Source organism: Protobothrops mucrosquamatus, unplaced genomic scaffold, assembly GCF_001527695.2.
Source record: "Protobothrops mucrosquamatus isolate PMUCROS unplaced genomic scaffold, P.Mucros_1.0 scaffold2159, whole genome shotgun sequence".
Taxonomy (NCBI): Eukaryota; Metazoa; Chordata; class Lepidosauria; order Squamata; family Viperidae; genus Protobothrops; species Protobothrops mucrosquamatus.
The window spans coordinates 89,177-107,078 of record NW_015388255.1 but is presented as its reverse complement, the minus strand read 5'-3'; the positions used below and the strand labels follow the sequence as shown (position 1 = coordinate 107,078).

General features: G+C 40.9%; 1 protein-coding gene across 1 annotated transcript in view; it reads left to right on the top strand.

The window, feature by feature from the left end:
- The window catches only part of TNIP1 (TNFAIP3 interacting protein 1), a 71,629-nt gene that overhangs the window by 46,223 nt on the left and 7,504 nt on the right, over positions 1-17,902 (top strand). Inside the window, exons 6-14 of the mRNA XM_015824210.1 lie at positions 3,972-4,178; positions 7,141-7,235; positions 10,882-10,972; positions 12,124-12,213; positions 13,220-13,285; positions 13,872-14,003; positions 15,877-16,005; positions 16,202-16,324; positions 17,072-17,197. Coding sequence (XP_015679696.1) covers positions 3,972-4,178; positions 7,141-7,235; positions 10,882-10,972; positions 12,124-12,213; positions 13,220-13,285; positions 13,872-14,003; positions 15,877-16,005; positions 16,202-16,324; positions 17,072-17,197 — 1,059 coding nt within the window. The remainder of the gene's footprint in view (positions 1-3,971; positions 4,179-7,140; positions 7,236-10,881; positions 10,973-12,123; positions 12,214-13,219; positions 13,286-13,871; positions 14,004-15,876; positions 16,006-16,201; positions 16,325-17,071; positions 17,198-17,902) is intronic.

Here is a 17,902-nt window from a genome sequence, read left to right as displayed (position 1 = left end):
AGAGAGAGAGGGGAGAGGAAAGGGAAAGGAAAGAGAGAGAGAGAAAAAGAGGAAAGAGAGGGAGAGGAAAGAGGCATAAAATAATTCATTTGCATTTAATTGTAATGGTTCAAAGAATGTTTGGAAAAATGTTCGGCCCTCCAGCACATTCACTTCATCCAATCTGGCCCTCTTTGAAAAAAGTTTGGACACCCCTGCCCTATACTATTTCAGACAAGGGGCTGTCTAGTCTCTTTTTAAAAACCTCCAGTGACGAAGCACCCACAACCTCGGAAGGCAAGCCCTTCCACTGTCAGTAAACTTCTCCTTAGTTCCAGGTTGCTTCTCTCTTTGATTGTTTCTTATCTTGCCTTCAGGTGCTTTGGAAAATAGTTTGACTCCCTCTTCTTTGTGGCAGCTCCTCAAATATTGGAACATTGTTATCATGTCACCCCTCGTCCTTTGTTTCCCTAGACTAGACGTACCCAATTCCTTTATATTAATATATCAGCATATCAGTCTAAGAATCTTCCCAGACCGTAGGATCTTATCTGAGTTGAAAGTTCTCTCTGTTTTTAAAATCAGCACAAATAATATTGGGATACATGTTGCTGACCTGCGTCTCCCTTCTATAATTACTTCTTTTTGTGTTACTAGATGACAAAAGTTGATAGGTTTTATATATAGCTTGAGGGTGTCATTGGCATTGTTGGAATAATAGGGAAAAAGTTTACTTTAACACTGGTGCAGCTAAAAATGATTTGAGCCTCTTTCACTCATGTACTGGAGAGGAGCTGAAGACCCCAATGGCCTGGGGTCTCCATAGAAAAGCATGTTAGTTCCATAATTAAATGTAAAGTGGAGAAAGACCTGGAAACCCACAGGCTAAATCCATAAAAAGCATCTGTAATAAAATACTTACCAAGTGCTAGCTAGGCAATGATATAAAAATGGTAAAGACTTCCATTTCCCTGGCAACAGAGTGCCTAAATACTCTTTTTGTTGCTGTATGGTGTAGCTATGATATTTGGGAGAAAAAGACCCATTGGGGCTTACATTTAAAAATGTACAGTTACATCTGTAATTTCCCTCACCTCATCCTGAAAAAAACCCCTAAGTTAACATCTTTGTTTCGTACGTATAATAGTTGGTTATTTGCCATATTGGCAGATTACAGAAGTGACAGTCTGCCACATCTTGAGGGCAAGAGTTTGGGAAAAGTTTCTGCCCAGGGAGAAGTAGATAAAATCTAACGAGAATCTACCTTGAGTGTATTTAAGTTCCTTGAAAGTCCCTTATATTCTGACTTACAAGGCAATAAAGACCTTAGACTGAAGATAGATGTACAGGTTGTGGTTCCTTCTTGAGATCGTTTCCTCATGAATCACTTGCAAGAGAAATGGGTAAAGTCTCTTGCAAGACTGGATTTTGTTTTTCCTGAACCAAGTCCATTGGGGCAGCCTCTGGAATGGGAGGAGATTGTGAGTCAGCTATAGGTGCTGAGCAAAAGGTAGTATTTCCCTGGCTTTCACTTTCAAAGATTCCTTTCGCCTGGGCTGCCTGTGAGGTGGCAAACCAAGCTGACTGTGCTTGCTGTTGAGCAAAAGGTCTGTTCTATGTGCTCAAAACTCTGAAGAGTGAACTGTAGCTTCCAGTAGCAAAGGCTTGGCCGGCTTTCTGAAATTAAGGAGGTAAGTTTAGGATATGTCTGAGGAACAGACTGCTTGCAATTATTGGAATGAAAATTTCAGTTGCTAATGCAACTGCAAAATGAGATTCTGGAACTGGAGAGCAGAAGATAGGAAAAGGCATTCTTAAGATGGGAAAGAAGAAACGTTGGCCCAGATGTGGAAGGTTCATCCGTTAGAGTGGAAATAGAGGTGAAGTAGGCTTCTGGATGCAGTTCAAAGCAGTGGTGGCTGCCTTTAGATCCCTGATGGTTTCTGCCCATTTCAGCAGAGTGGGCATGCTCCAATCCCACCGGTGAAGCAATGTCACTTGGGGGTTTCTAGCAAGTGGGTCTTTTCTGTCATGCCACTTGATTTAATGCAACAGCCCCCCCCCCCCCCATATGGCAACCCCTTCAGCTTTCTGGAAGGCTGGAAAGACCCAGCTTTTCTCTAGGATCTGGGACCAGGATATTAATGGGATGCTGTCATGTTGTGGCTATGTTGACATGTTAGTAATAAAACCTTTAGGGAACCGCAAGTTAAGGATTTTTTAAAATGGTTTTGTGTGTTTTGCTTTGTGCTTTCACCTCTATTGGAAAGTGGTAATCTTAGCTGGAAATCTCGTTCCAAATCCTCCATATCCTTCATTTGGATGGGGAAAATCTGAAGGAAGCATCTATATCTCCTCGAATAGATGTGGACATTTTTATCAGAATGGGATTGCTCTTAAAAAGGAACCTCTGGTTGGTTATGCAGTGGCTTTTGTCTCCATTCAGGCAAATGCAATATTGTCTCCATTCAGGCAAATGCAAAATGCATCATGCCTTTGCCTTCCCACTTCGACATGGGAACTTGGGAGGTGAGGAGTAGGGAGTTACCAGTAAGGGGTGAGCAATTGTCTCCTTTCCCACTTTTAGCTTTGTGTGAGCTTGCTGAATTCCTTTGATCAGCTCTGAGGTTGCAGGGAATCTTATCTGGAAATGTAATTTGGAGCAGAGGTCATTTTAGGCTGTTTTATTGTTACTTTCCCTTTGCTGAGGCAAAGTGTAGCATTCCAGCAGTGTGCAGTCAGAGTTAAGCTTTCTAGGAGTACACAGCATGCTTACTTTTAGAATAAGCAATCTGTGATTCACATCACAATACAGTCTGCCCATAAGAAAACATTTTCCATTATCCTAAGTGGGGAATGGATTATAGTTGCTCAATGAGAAGGAGAAAAGGTTTTTTGGCATTGGTTTTGCAAACCAGTTTTGAAACCAAGCTCTGGATAGCTCAGTCACAAATGACAACCAAAATATGTCCTAACGACACCCCGCAGAACAGTGGGAATTCCAAGGAACAATAATCCTTAAATGTCCAGTTCAACTTCTACTCAATCCTGAACTGAGAGGTTTTGGCACCTGTAGTGCCAAAGAAACTTAACCTAGATTAGTTTTATGGAACAAGAAAAACCTTGTAATGTTCAGTAGCGGTATGTCTGCCAGCTTCTTGAGTTTTAAAAAAATTGTATATGGAAAATAAATACTAACTTATATGCATGGGAAATTGTCTAGGAAAGCAGGAACAGGGAAATCATAAAGGAGTAAAAGAGGTAAAAATTCTGTAATGAGTCATTTTGGAAACACAGAATATTACTGACAAGGGTAAGTACTATCCCAACGAATCACAACATCAACCCAGATACACGTCTTCATTGAAGAGGGAAATAAATGCTAGCCTTGGATTTGTAGTCCAGTCTTAAGAGAAAAATCCCTCTTTTTTTTGAAGAGAACCCCCCCCCACACACACACACCATCTCTTAAACTGAATTATTGTAAAGGTTGAAGATAGGAGAAAAGAGGAGTCAGAAGGGTCTGGAGTATGTTCTATGTGATGGGGATTCTATTTCATGGGGAAAGAGACAATTTGGGAAGGGGTACAATAGATTTGATAGATTTATCCCTAGTATAGAAAAAAATGAATTACTTTATAAAACACTGGGTATTCTCCAGAGCAATCCCCAAATGGGACAGTTTTCTGATCTCCACTTAAGCGAATAGGACCTTAAGGGGCAAAAAGCAGCTCTCTCTGAGAGTGGTCGAGAAGATTTCTCATACAAAAGCTAGAAGAGGCAGAAGACCTGTTCTTCCATCTCCCTGTGTAGCATAAATCTTTTTCAGGTGCCTTCCCACCACAAACAAACAGAAATGGCTTTTTTGAAAGTGCAGAATGGAGTCACATCAGGCAGTCATATTTGAGGAATTATCCAGGTCTATGTTGAAGTAAAAAAAATGAGCAAATGCTTTTCTGATACCATTTTCTACTTTGGATCATTTTCTGCAGGACTTAGAGCCGCTTCTGAACGAGGACACCAACCTTATGCTCCACCTTCAGCGCTTCGAGAACACCCTGAGTCTTTTCGCTGAGGAGTCTGACAAAACCCAGCTTTTTGCCCATCTGGGGCGCATGGCTCTGGAGTTTAACCGCCTGGCCTCCAAAGTGCACAAGAACGAGCAGAGGACATCCATTCTTCAGGTCCGAGGGCTGCTGGTAGATGTGCACAATTCATTTGCTTCTCTGTATTCCTGAGTTCTCATCTTTGTGTTTTTTTTTTCCTTTTCCCCCCAATTCCACTGAGTGGCCATAACAGTTGGGGTACAGGTCATCTCATAAAAATATTTCCTATGCACCCAACCATCCCAGGTCAACTGGTTTCATCGTGCATGTTATGGCCCTTTACTTTTTTTCTCATTCTTTTATTTCTGTGACATCCTTAATACTGCTCTTTCCCATTCATCTTTTGGGCAAATGAGTAAAAGCCTTTTGGTCCAGTTTTATCGCTCCTTATTAAGCTTAGATTTCCATTTGCCTATGTCCCTTTTATGAGCTCATGCTGGGTAGAGACTTCATTGCAAACTCTGTGACTACTCAAAATCACTTTGTCATGCATGGTGGCATTCCACTGTCCTGAAGCAGTTCCTGCCATAAATAATCACCTGTCATTTAAAGACTCCCTGACCCCAATTAGGAAACATAAAGGTATTCCTTTATTCATTCTTTCCTTAAGTGTCAGTTTCCAACAAGGATGCCAAACTTTCAAAGGATATAAGACGTGGCCTTGTCAGGCAGATCTTTAAAGCATCAGAAAAACTTTTTTCCCCCAGGTACAAACTGATCAGTAAAACCTCTGGCTGAAAAGAGAAAGAATATTTCCTTGGTAGTGACATACATTTTCTTATTAGTAAAATGTGCAGGGGCAATTGTGTCACCTCTGAAAATGATGGTTATCCTTTTTTTCTGAGAAATTCTCTCTGGGGCTGCTTTGACATGGTTTTGCTCATATCACTTACTTTAGCAATAACTAGCCCATAGGGATGAAATGGGCAAGCTAGGCCAAGGTAGGGCAGAAGAAACCATATCCCTTTGAAGTCAGTGAAAATTTTTCTCTTATTATAAAAACAGTTATGTTTATTCAGGAGGGGTAGAATTCCATTTGGGATCCTAGCAAATACAGAAAGTTTCTCTTATCAGAGATGGATTGAATCCTGTTCTTTCTTCCTGTCCAAGGTTTTCATAATATTAGAGGCAACCAATATAGCATAAAGTGTATACAGTTGTATATACATTTATTTGCAATCACAACAGTCCATAACAGTTCAGTACACTCCCTTTAAGATTAATTAAGATCAAGTATAGTGTAAAGTGTATCTTTCAATAATTATTTGTAAGAACTGCTTGGTATTTTATATTCTCAAATTTTAATATTTGATAAAAAAATAAACATACATACATGTAAGACTTCTATGCTATTCTTTAAAGCAAAGTTCCCCAACCACGGTTCCGTGGAGAGAGGTTTTTCCATGGACCAGAGGATGTGTGGTTTTGGGTGCTGCCTGCATCTTGCGGATGGAGCTTTGCTTGTTTGTACGGACCGGTTGCTGGCATGCCGTGGCCCAATACTGGTCCACGGACCGGGGGTTGTGGACCCCTGCTTTAAAGCAGATTAACCTCATATAGAAGTTTGGCTGCTTTCATGAGTAACAGAGACATGTCATGCTTTCATGAGATCTGAAGCACTTCAGCATTTTTGAAGCATGCACAACCTTAATATTTAGTGATGGTATCCAGTTAGGACTGAGAAGATCCAATTCCTATCAGTTACTGTAAATGAAATTTGACTGTTCACTATTTCTCAGTTCCATTTTGAGGTTCTTAGGGGTGAGGTGTGAACTGAAAGAATCCAGTTGGATATTTGTGTCAACATCTGAAAAAAGAGGTGGTGAGATTTGTGCTTAATTCAGACTAAAAGATAGACAGGTGGCCTCTTGCTGGAAGCTTGTTGAAAATATTTAAACCATTCAATGTTTTCATCAGACCTGAACAAATCCATATCTCTGTACACTCCTACCCTGTACTACTTTAGAAGATCTGTCCTCCATGCTCTGATGTGACAGTGCAATACATGACTACTAAGATTTCTTAGCATTGGTGCCTCTGTGAAATGAGCCTTCCAAAGAGGCTATTTCATTGTAAGACCATTGGATAGTTTTGTTCTCTCCAGCCCTTGGATGCTTTATTGTGTCACAGAGATGTTTTTAATTAACCATATCTTTGCAGTCTAGTAATTTTTCTGATTATTTAAAGCGCTTATTCCATTTATGTTTTTGTTATGTATGTTATACTGCTGTTTTAAATTAAATGTATAGATGCAGATTGAAAAAGGCAATTTTGTTTGAGCAGTGTTTTTATTTATGAAATAAAAACCATAGATGAAATATATATGTGGTGGCGCAGTGGTTAGAATCCAGTATTGCAGGCTAATTCTGTCAGCTGGCAGCAGTTTGATCCTGACTGGCTCAAGGTTGACTCAGCCTTGAATAGAATGGAATGGAGTGGAGTGGAGTGGAGTGGAGTGGAGTGGAGTGGAGTGGAGTGGAGTAGAGTAGAGTAGAGTAGAGTAGAGTAGAGTAGAGTAGAGTAGAGTAGAGTAGAGTAGAGTAGAGTAGAGTAGAGTAGAGTAGAGTAGAATAGAATAATAACTTTATTGTCACTTTGAATGTACACTAATTGGCATACATTAAAATGAAATTTTGTTGCATTCAGCTCTCAGACTCAAAGGGTCCTTCCATCCTTCGAGGTTGGTAAAATGAGGACCCAGATTGCTGGGGGCAATATGCTGATTCTGTAAACCGCTTAGAGAGTTCTGTAAAGAACTATGAAGTGCTGTATAAGTCTAGGTGCTATTGCTATTGCTACAGTATATGGTTCAGCAAATATTCAAATGACTCTTGAGAAATATGGTACAATGCATAGGTCTTTTTCTTTCTTCCTTCCTTCCTTCCTTCCTTCCTTTCTTTCTTTCTTTCTTTCTTTCTTTCTTTCTTTCTTTCTTTCTTTCTTCTTTCTTTCTTTCTTCTTTCTTTCTTTCTTTTTCTTTCTTTCTTCTTTCTTTCTTTCTTTCTTTCTTTCTTTGCTGTATCTCTCTCTCAATTTCTCTTTTTCCTTCAAACAGACATTGTGTGAACAATTACGGAATGAAAATGAGGAGCTGAGGACAAAGTTGGAGAGGGAACTAGAGCAAAGGAACGAGATATCAGAGAAACTAAGGTGAGTGAACATCAGGAGGGGAAAGGAATAAATGTTGGTGAGCAAGCATACAACTGGGGAAAAGGAAAAAGTCCCCTATCTTGGAGTGGATACATTAGTGCTACTACACATGTTGATTCTAGTATCAACTTTATTCTTTAATCTACTTTAATCTACCTGATAGGAAGGAGCAGCAATGTGGCCAGTACTCTACAGAAAAAGTTACAACGTTGGGAAGCCCCAGAGAGTGATAAGGGAATTTCCACATATTGCACGGTGCAGAATGAGTCTAAACATTGGTCCAAACCATTTATGTACTTAATGAGGGAAAGGCCAGAAAAAAACAGGTAAAGTTTAGAAGACAATTGTGAGGACCTTCCTCTTGAATGCTAGTTTACTTATCTTGCATAGGGTAGCATAAAACTGTGCCCACAAGTCCCAAAGAAAAAGAGCCTAGCACTAGCAGTGACCTGTTTGGATTGGGCATCTCACTTGGTTAAGAAAATCTTTCCTAACCCAGAACTTTTTGTGAAAGATCAGAATAGCTCATGGAGAAATATTTTTCTTCCTTCTCAATGAAGCTAGGTACTGGCTCACACGTTCTCCCTTACCAAAAAGAAATGGCTTTCCTTTCATAAGAGTTATTATGATCTGTGAGATCTTTCAGAAAAAAATGGATTTTCGATTTGCGGTTCTTTAAAAGATTCTAATTGGAAACAGAGGCACAAGGTTTATTTTCACATTCAGTTGTGAATGTGCTTGAGAATGACTAAAACAGCTTGATCCAGAGCATCAGGAGCCTTCCTTACTTTTGATGGAGACTATATTGTTGTCCTTTGTTTTTAGTTCCACAGATATCATTTGTATCCTGCCGGCTTCAGCTAGTAAAAGTGAAGCTTTTCTGAATACGCTATCCCAGTGATGGCAAACCTTTTAGAGACCAAGTGCCCAAAAACTGGCCCTGCCCCCACTCCACCCCCTGCTCTGCCCCTGCTCCGCCCCCACCCTGCCTGCCCACAGGGCCACTCACCGCCTCCAGGGCCCACCGCCGATCGCCCAGGCAGCTCAGCAGCGCCATGGCGGCCACGCCCTCTGCCCGCACCCTGCAGCATCAACTGTGCACGATGGGGCATGAGGGCAGAATCTTGTCTACGCTGCCTGGTTGCCATGTCCTTGGCTACGGTGCTCTGTGTGGGCCACGCTCGGGGGCGACTCTCTTCCAGGGGGGCTGCTGGTGAGGAGGGGGTCGTGGGGAGGAGGCAAGGCTGGGGAACGGCACGTGTGCCCACAGAGAGGGCTCCGAGTGCCGCCTCTGGCACGCATGCCATAGGTTCGCCACCACTGCTCTATCCTCAATATCATGATTATTTCAGTCCAGACCTTATCTTTTAGCTAGAATTGTGGGGTGATAATTGCATCTGCTTTGTAAAAAGCCATGTGTTTAATTCTCCAGTAGATGGTGCCCTTGATACCTAGTTCTAATATGAATTCTACGCTCCCTGGGCAACCTATGTTCTAGGATTGAGTTAGCTCTCAAGCAGGGGATAAGAGAACTATTTTGCTCTGCCATAGATCCTGTCCATGTTATCATGCTGTCCATTAGCTGCTTGGACAAGAATGGACAACTTGTTCTAGCTCAGTTTCTAAATCAAAATCAAACTCTGTTTCAAACCAGTAAATGTAGCCTTAAATTCACAAGATGGTATGCATATATGTTGAATTATGTATCTTATTTCATTTTTGGTTTATTCTTTCTTTCTTAGATTTATATCCTGCCTTTCCAGCAGTAGTTTAAAATAACATACAGAATCATAACAATGTTTCTGGGATTGTTTTTTTATAATAACAATTGAGAGGGTATTGTTTTATTCTTTAGGCCAGACATGTCAAACACAAGGCCCGGGGGCCGGATGTGGCCCGCAAAATGGTTTCATGTGGCCCGCGAAGCCATCCTGGAAACAGTGAGGGAACGGCCCCCGCTGCCTTGGCCCTGGCCCAGGCCGGCCGGGAGCCAATGTACAATTTTGTGGTGGCCATCTATGCTGAAACACATTCAATCTTAGCTCCACAAGGCCGTCTAGAAACAGCGAGGAACCAGCCCCTACTGTGTTGGCCCTGCCCCCTGGGTGCATGCTGGGGAGGTGTCACCCTTTGTGAGGAATGAAAAAATGGACCTTGCTTTGGCGCTTGCCCCGGTCCCACCCCCTTCTGCCAGAGACCCTCAGATCTGCCCAGGCCCCCATAGGCACCCTTGACGCGAATGATGTAGAGCTGGCCATGCCCACCCAGTAGGCCACACCCACTCCATCCATGCCCACTCAGTAGGCTGCACCCACCCGGCCTCCTGAGGGGAACCACAATGCTGATGCGGCCCTCAATGAAATTGAGTTTGACACCCCTGCTTTAGGCGGTAATAGAGTTGTTATAGATTAATTCAGTAAGAATTGTTCTTCAAGTTACATAGAATCAAGCAAAGAGAAAAACTAATGAATATTCATATTGAAGAACAACCTCACTAATTCTGTACTAATTTAGATTGGTAATTTCCCTACCATTGAAAAGAAAGACATTTGGTTGTTTCAGCCCACTGAGAAAAATAACTCAAGAGCAGCTCTCTGCTTGACCTATCTATAGGGATGCATGGACATACAGAGGGAGAGAAGAATTAGATAGCATCTCCAAAATAAAAATAAGCAAAGGTCAGAAGAAAGATATATTTAAAAAATAAAAAAAATTGACACCTTTAATATTTCCTGCTGAGCTCTGTTAAAGTGCAACTCTAGTATTGTAAATACTAAACCAGTATCGTAAATACTGGTTGATTGTATTTGTGCACATATATAGATGTTATGTATGCTAAGCCTTTTGTTAATTTAGTAGCAAATATCATATCCTCCATAAGTGTCTTTCTTTCAAAAGTTGGATTGCTCCTGATTAATAAAGTTGATCCCTATTCAGTGGTGGGATTCAGCCAGTTTGGCAGAACCGGTAGCTAAATTTTTGTTACCCAGGCCCAGAATGGACTTCCGGAAGCGGCATCCACACAGAGAACCTGTTGTTCACATATTTGAATCCCACCACTGTCCCTATTACTACCATTTAATTGCTGAGGGAGGCGCCAAATCACCACATTCCATTTAAAAATAGTTTCTGAAAGATAATTATGGCTTTTTTCCCCCTCTGACTCATTATAGATATTTTGAGCATGTTTTTGGCCATGCAGAATAGAAATCTAACAAATAGTATGGTGCTATTTTGGGGAGATGTTCCATGATAGGGGAAAACATAAGCATATATCAAGAATGTAAGGAGATAGGGCTAGATCAGACCAAAGGATTGTCTCCTCCAGCATCCTCTGTCCTCTAAATATTCCATGTCAAAACTCATCAGCAGGAAGTAAAGAATATATTCTTCTACTCATTTACACTGAATGGTATCTGGAAGCAGGTTGCCTGTGATTGTTGCCCAGTATAGTTATCTTTATCCTCAGTGAAATGATCTAATTTAGTTATTAGATTTTTTTGGTCCCTGAGTTTAAAGTAAATCTTATTCTGAATGATGGCTACTGTGACAGCTGCCTTTACATATTTTTCTGCAAACCTAAAATGATGATGATGATGATGATGACGACGACGATGATGATGATGACGATGACTTTTTAATGTAGGTGTGAGAATCTGGAACTCAGAAAGATGGTGATGACGGGAAGTAAGGAAAGTGTGAAAGCAGAAAATACAGAATATGCTGGTCAGCAACAGGTAAGAGGTTTTTAGCCTAGATTGGATTGCTATCCTATGCCATATGCTGATAACATTTAGCCTCAAACTGCTTGGAAGGTATCTCTCAGTAATGTGAGCCTAGCTATATCTGAAAGTAAGCTTTATGGTAAAAGGGATAGATTAAAAAAATCAAAAGTAACATGTATTTAAAACTGAAGGAAGAACATAATCTTAGCTTCAACATCAAATTATCATATATTTTTCATCTTTTGACACAATGGTGCATGGGTGTGTGATTTAAATATAGAATGTATCTGGAACATAACTTCTGTAATTTTAAGAAAAAATGCATAACATGTATTTACTAAATGTACATGCAGACAGATTCAGGATCAGCTCCCAGGGGTTTGCAATAAATAACAGATAACAAAATCAAAATAAAAGAATAATATCTTAAATTGTGTTGTTGTTAGTTGCGAAATCGTGTCCAACCCATTGTGACCCCGTTCCTCCAGGCCTTCCTGTCCTCTTCCATCTTCTGGAGTCCATTTAAGCTCATGCTTACTGCTTCAGTGACTCCATCCATCCACCTCATTCTCTGTCGTCCCCTTCTTCTATTGCCCTCAATCTTTCCCAGCATTAGGCTCTTCTCCAGTGAGTCCTGCTAGTAGCTATAGATTTCTAAGATGTCTGCATCATTACTCTGTCACAAATACTTTAAGGCCTCTGGGTCTGCAGGCAAACACTGTCTTCTTCTATTGCCCTCAGTCTTTCCCAGCATTAGGCTCTTCTCCAGTGAGTCTTCCTTCTCATTAGGTGGCCAAAGTATAAAGTATCTTAAATTATAAAAAAGCTAAAACCAGGCTACCAGTCTCATCCCATCATTCCCTCGAGTGAATCTCCCAATATAGAGAAATCTTTATGTTCAGTAATTCCTGCTTTCAGAAATGGAAGATTTAAGGGTATTTATCAGAGAACCAGTCGAATAGCAACTTCTCTTAAGAGGTCACTGGTATTTTTCATCATCTCAATTCTGTCATATCCAGAATATTGGGGGAAAGATGGAATTGAGATGTGCAGTATCTTAGATTGTAGATTTTGGGGGGAAAAAGAGGGATAGATCCAACTTCTGAATATGGAGCTGCTGTTTTGAATGATTGCTCAAGGTCTGATATGAATCTGCCTTTTAGAAGGGAGCTACAGAGGAGCAAGCAGCAGGGAAGAGCATGTTGGGGGCAAGTGAGAAGAAAGTGAAGATACTTGAACATCAGCGCAATGAGGTAAGCCAAACAAAAGAATTTTTCTTGGAATCAGAAAGAGTTTATATCAGGTGATGGCTGCTACTAAATAAACAATAGAGGTTAATAATAATAATAATAATAATAATAATAATAATAATAATAATAATAATAATAATAATAATAATAATAATATAAAGTTGGAAGGGACCTTGGAGGTCATCTAGTCCAACCCACTGCTCAGGCAGGAAACCCTATACCATTTTGGACAAATGGCTGTCCAGTCTCTTCTTAAAAACTTACAGTGTTGGAGCATTCACCGCTTCTGGAGGCAGGTTGTTCCACTGGTTAATTGTTCTAACTGTCAGGAAGTTTCTCCTTAGTTCTAGGTTGCTTCTCTCCTTGATTAGTTTCCATCCATTGCTTCTCGTCCTGCCTTCAGGCGCCTTGGAAAATAGCTTCACTCCCTCTTCTTTGTGGCAGCCCCTGAGATATTGGAACACTGCTATCATGTCTCCCCTCTTCCTTCTCTTCATTAAACTAGACATACCCAATTCCAGCAGCCTTTCCTTATATGCTTTAGCCTCCAGTCCCCTAATCATCTTTGTGGCTCTTCTCTGTACTCTTTCTAGAGTCTCAGCATCTTTTTTACATCGTGGTTTACCTTCTAGTCCAGAACTATCCTCTGGAGGGTTCTCCAGAATCCCAAACTGTCATGTTACCTGCTTCTTTTTGTTTATTTATTATATCCCTAATCTAACCATCACCTGAGCTCCTCCTGAATGTGTCCTCTCAAGTATGCCCTCTGCATGTACTGTAGGTAATCCCTCTTCCTGTCCAGGAAAAGCTTGAGAATAGACTAAGTGTGATAACCAGCAGGTTTAGCAATAGGGGCGATGCCTGATTGAGCCTATGCGGAATATAGGGCTATTGATTTAGAAAACAAAACAAAGTTACATTTCAGCCTTGTGGCTTCTTGTGTCAAATGGAGGAAGGCTGTAAGGCAGTGTGTCCAAAATAACTTGATGCATTTTTCCCCCCCCTCTAGCTATTGGAAGTGAATAAACAGTGGGACCATCATTTCAGGTCCATGAAGCAGCAGTATGAGCAGAAGGTAATGACAAAGCTCCGGGACAGCTGTATCTCAGATGTTTCTGATAGTATGACACAAGATGAAGGTGGCCTTGTTCTTATCCAAATGAAAGAATACAGGAATGTTAGCTGAGTCATAAGGTCTCAATAGCACTGTCTGTTTGATATCTGTTTTAAGACATTTTCTTTTATTAGTTTGAGAAGATATAAACACTTCTGAGAATTAAAAAAAAAGAAAGAAAATAAAATTACACTTAATCACAGCTGCTAACTATAGACATAGAAAATGTCAATCCCATAAGACCAACATGCAATTTTCTGTTTTTTAAAAATCCAGTATCTTTATTTTTACCATAAGCAATAATACAAACAATACGAGATACCGTCGTAAGATAATCATAGGATCTCTGCCAAAATTGCCAGAATGAAATTTTATGCATTTATTCCCCAAATTGAATATTTGATGCAGGAATGCCATATAGTAAGAGACTGATGCTAAATAAAACTATATATTGTAAGGTACTGGTTTTGTTCGTATGGGATATTTAAAATTGCATGAGGGCATTTTGCATTTTTTTTTTAAAAAAAAAAACATTTCCTCCTGGCAGATAACAGATCTACGGCAGAAACTTGCTGACTCCCAAAAGGCCCTAGCAGAGTTGGAGACAGAGCGGGAGCAGAAACAGAGGGATTTTGACCGCAAACTTCTCTTGGCAAAATCCAAAATTGAAGAAGAAGAGGTATAGTCCAAAATCCCACTTGGAATGTATTTACATTTTTTGCCTAAAACAATAGTGTTTACATCAGATTTAACTCTAAATCAAATCAAATCAACCTTTATTGTCAAAGTACAACATGCGTACAATGAGATTGGCTAAGCCTCCCTTCGTGCACCCCCCGACACAATTCACAGTGACAACAACACACAATCTTATTACACCACATGAACTTATTGCACAACGCACTGGCCCCGCAAGTCTATCATACATGGAGTTATTTCCCATTCAGGAGTCTGACAGCCCATGGGTAGAAACTGTTCTTCAGCCTGTTGGTGCGACTGGCTATGCTTCTATATCTCCTGCCCGATGGTAGGAGAGTAAAGAAGTGCTGACCAGGGTGTGAGTCGTCCCTGAGGATTTTCCTCACTCTTCTAAGGCAGTGGGCCCTAGCGATGTCGTCTAGTGGTGTCAGGGGACAGCCCATGATGTTTTATGCTGTGCTCACCACCCTCTGTAATGTCTTTCTATCCGCGGCTGTCAAGCCAGCATACCACACCATAATGCAATGTGAGAGGATGCTTTCTATGGTGGACCGGTAAAAGAAGGTCATCAGTCGTTGTTCCACTTTGTTCTTTCGCAAGACCCTGAGGCAGTGGAGTCTCTTTTGGGTCTTTCTGGCCACCTGGGTTGTATTGATTTTCCAGGTGAGATCTTCACTGAGGTAGACTCTAAATGGATTGACAGACAGGTAGCATAGAAAGCATTTTTCCTTTATTCCTGCTTTCGGTTCTTCTGTAGTAACTCCCTGTGAGAATGAGTCTTAAATCTTTAAAAATATCAAGGTGCAAATTAAGAACATTAACAAAATATTATTGGTAGAAAGTGGTGACAGAACCAGTCATTTCCATGTCTTCTACAGGTAGGCCTTGACTTACAACCCTTTGCTTAGTGACTATTAAGTGCCTCAAGTTACAACAGCACTGAAAACAGTGACGTATGATTGTTTTTCAACACTTAAGACGGTTGCAGCATCCCTGTGGCCATGTGATCAAAATTCGGACACTTGGCAACTGGCATGTACTTATGACAGTTGCAGTGTCCTGAGGTCATGTGATCACATTTTGCGACCTTCTGACAAGCCAAGTCAGTGGAGAAGCCAGATGCATTTAACAACTGTGTTACTAACTTAACAACTGCGGTGATTTACTTACCATCTGTGGCAAGAAAGGTCGTAAAAGGGAGCAAAACTCACTTAACAAAATTTTGGGCTCTGTTGTGGTCGTAAGTTGAGGACTACCTGTATAGACAGACCTCACTCAGTTCATTAGGCCTTGTAGGCAGGAGCAACACAGAAAGAATTGGGAAAGGCCAGCCCTCTAGTGGATGAAAGGGGGTTTAGCAGTTTAAATTCTATGGTGGTGTAACTACAAAAAATCCATGTGAGCTCTTTTACTTTTGAATTTGATTTCTGAATGTTCTCATGTTCACGTTCTCTGGAAGGTGCTTTGCTCTGTTGAGAATCTTCTGTCTTTCTTTCCATCAGGGTTCACATTGCTATGTGCGTTCTGGACACCACAGAACAAATGAGACAGAATACCTTTTTTTTTTTTTAGCAGTTAGGAGTTTTTCTATGGGAGGGAGATATTTGAGAATGACCGTTACGACAGCCAGTTGCATTTGACGGGCATCAAAACTTCATGGGCTTTTTTGTATAAACTGACATGCTGTTGAAGGTAGACCCTGTCCATGGCCTCTTATTCCCTCTCATTTTTTCTGAGGTGGCTTTCAGGCAGGAAAGGGGATTCATTGTTCCACACCTGATGGAAATGGGGTGTTTCTCCTTTTATACACCTTCCTCTCCCTCCCTTCCACTTTATTCTTTTTTACCCCCAAGGCAGAAAAAGAGAGACTCAGCCGGGAGGTGAAGGACCTCAAGCACAAGGTGAAGTTTCTTCAGGATCAATTGGTTCCTGTCACAAGGCAAAGAGAGTACCAGGAGAAGGAGATTCTCCGACTAAATAAGGTGGGTATATCTTATTAAAGAATTGAGAGTATTTGTGCCTGGTTCCGCTTCTGCTTTTTTTTAGCTGTGTGAATCTTTTTCCCCAGATGATGGTCTTTCCTAGGCAGTAGAATCATTCTATATCTATTGCCATTGCTGGAAAGAACACGTGTTATGCCAGGAAAGGTTTCTTACAGTCCCTTTGTCTTGCCCTCAGGCCCTAGAAGAGGCTCTGAACTTCCAAGCACCTCCTCATTCCCCCTCAGCCTTCAAAAACGATCCTAACCCAAGTCTCCGGCACCAGGAAGTGATGACCCAGAACGAGCTTCTGAAACAGCAAGTAGGCATCCAAAGTTTGTGATTCCTTTAAGAACCGTGGCAAAAAAAGAGGTCATAAAATCAGATGCGGCTCATTTAACAAGAGTCCTGCTTGGCAATGGAAATTCTGGTTCCAGTTGTGGTTATAAGTCAAGGACTCTATGTATTAATATTGTACTAGTTTCACTGATGGATCTCATTAATTGATTATTAGTATCAGAAATAATATTGTTAATTCTTTAAGTGCCATTTTAAAAAGTTGTGTGTGTTGTATCAGTTGGAAAGCATGTTGAAAACATTTTATCTTTAAAGGTTTTTTTTAGAATTAATGAGAGGCAGTTATTGTTGTATTCACAGCACTCCTACCCTACCCTACCCTACCCTACCCTCCCTACCCTACTCACCTCACCTCACCTCACCTCACCTCACCTCACCTCACCTCACCTCACCTCACCTCACCTCATCTTATCTTATCTTATCTTATCTTATCTTATCTTATCTTATCTTATCATCTTATCTTATCTTATCTTATCTTATCTTAGGAAGATAGAGTAAAAATGGATTAAACCAGAACAGAAAGTGTTGTGTAAATTTAAGAAGGGATTTCCTTTGTCAGATGACTCCATGCTTTATAAAACTTATGGCACTGGTTTTGAATTTAAGTTTCTGTGTGTTGTGTTTTCCTGACATCAGTGCTGAAACAAGTAGAACATAAATTTGGGGGCGCAAGTGTCTGATCCTAGGATTTAAGTCCCTCTTTTTCTGTCAGGTGAAGATTTTTGAGGAGGATTTCCAGCGGGAACGGAGTGACAGGGAAAGGATGAATGAAGAAAAAGAGGAACTGAAGAAGCAGCTAGAAAAACTTCAGAAGCAGATGACCCTCACTAATAACCAGGTTGGAAACCAAAAGAATAATTCTGAGTTTGGAAGCTCTGGTGATCTAAATTTAATCTCTTCCATGGAATTTCTTGAAGGTGGACTCTAAAGAAGAGATGAAATCATTCTAGATCATTGGCCCTGATTCATGCAAAACACTACCGAGTATTGGGTAGTCTGAACTTAATGCCTTGTGTTTTTGTTATTTTGTTACCAAAATCTCCAGGTAACCAAGACATGGTCTTCTGAGCAATTACCAGTTGTTTTTGGTCTCTTCCCCCATTTCTTGATCCTTTCAGGCATTCTGCCCTTCCCTCTTTATATTTTGACTTCCTCCCTATTCCCCTCCTAATCCTAGCCACAATTTTTGGAAGTTTATGGATAGGCTTGCCTATCCACATCCTCTCCCAATATCCTTCTGTGTAATAACTGCCCTCTCATAGACAAATGCATCACACAAGTTATTGTCTGATTATATAGTTCCCTTCTGCCACTTGTTTTATTCCTAAAAAATTACAAAAAAAACCCATGCATGCTTAGGTAGCTTTTTAAAAAGAGATTTTAAGATTTCCATCAGTACGCTGATGACACGCAGCTGTACATTTCCACCCCAGGCCACCCCAACGATGCCCTTGACGTGATGACCCGTTGCCTGGAGGCCGTACGGGTCTGGATGGGGAGGAACAGACTCAGGCTCAACCCTTCCAAGACCGAGTGGCTGTGG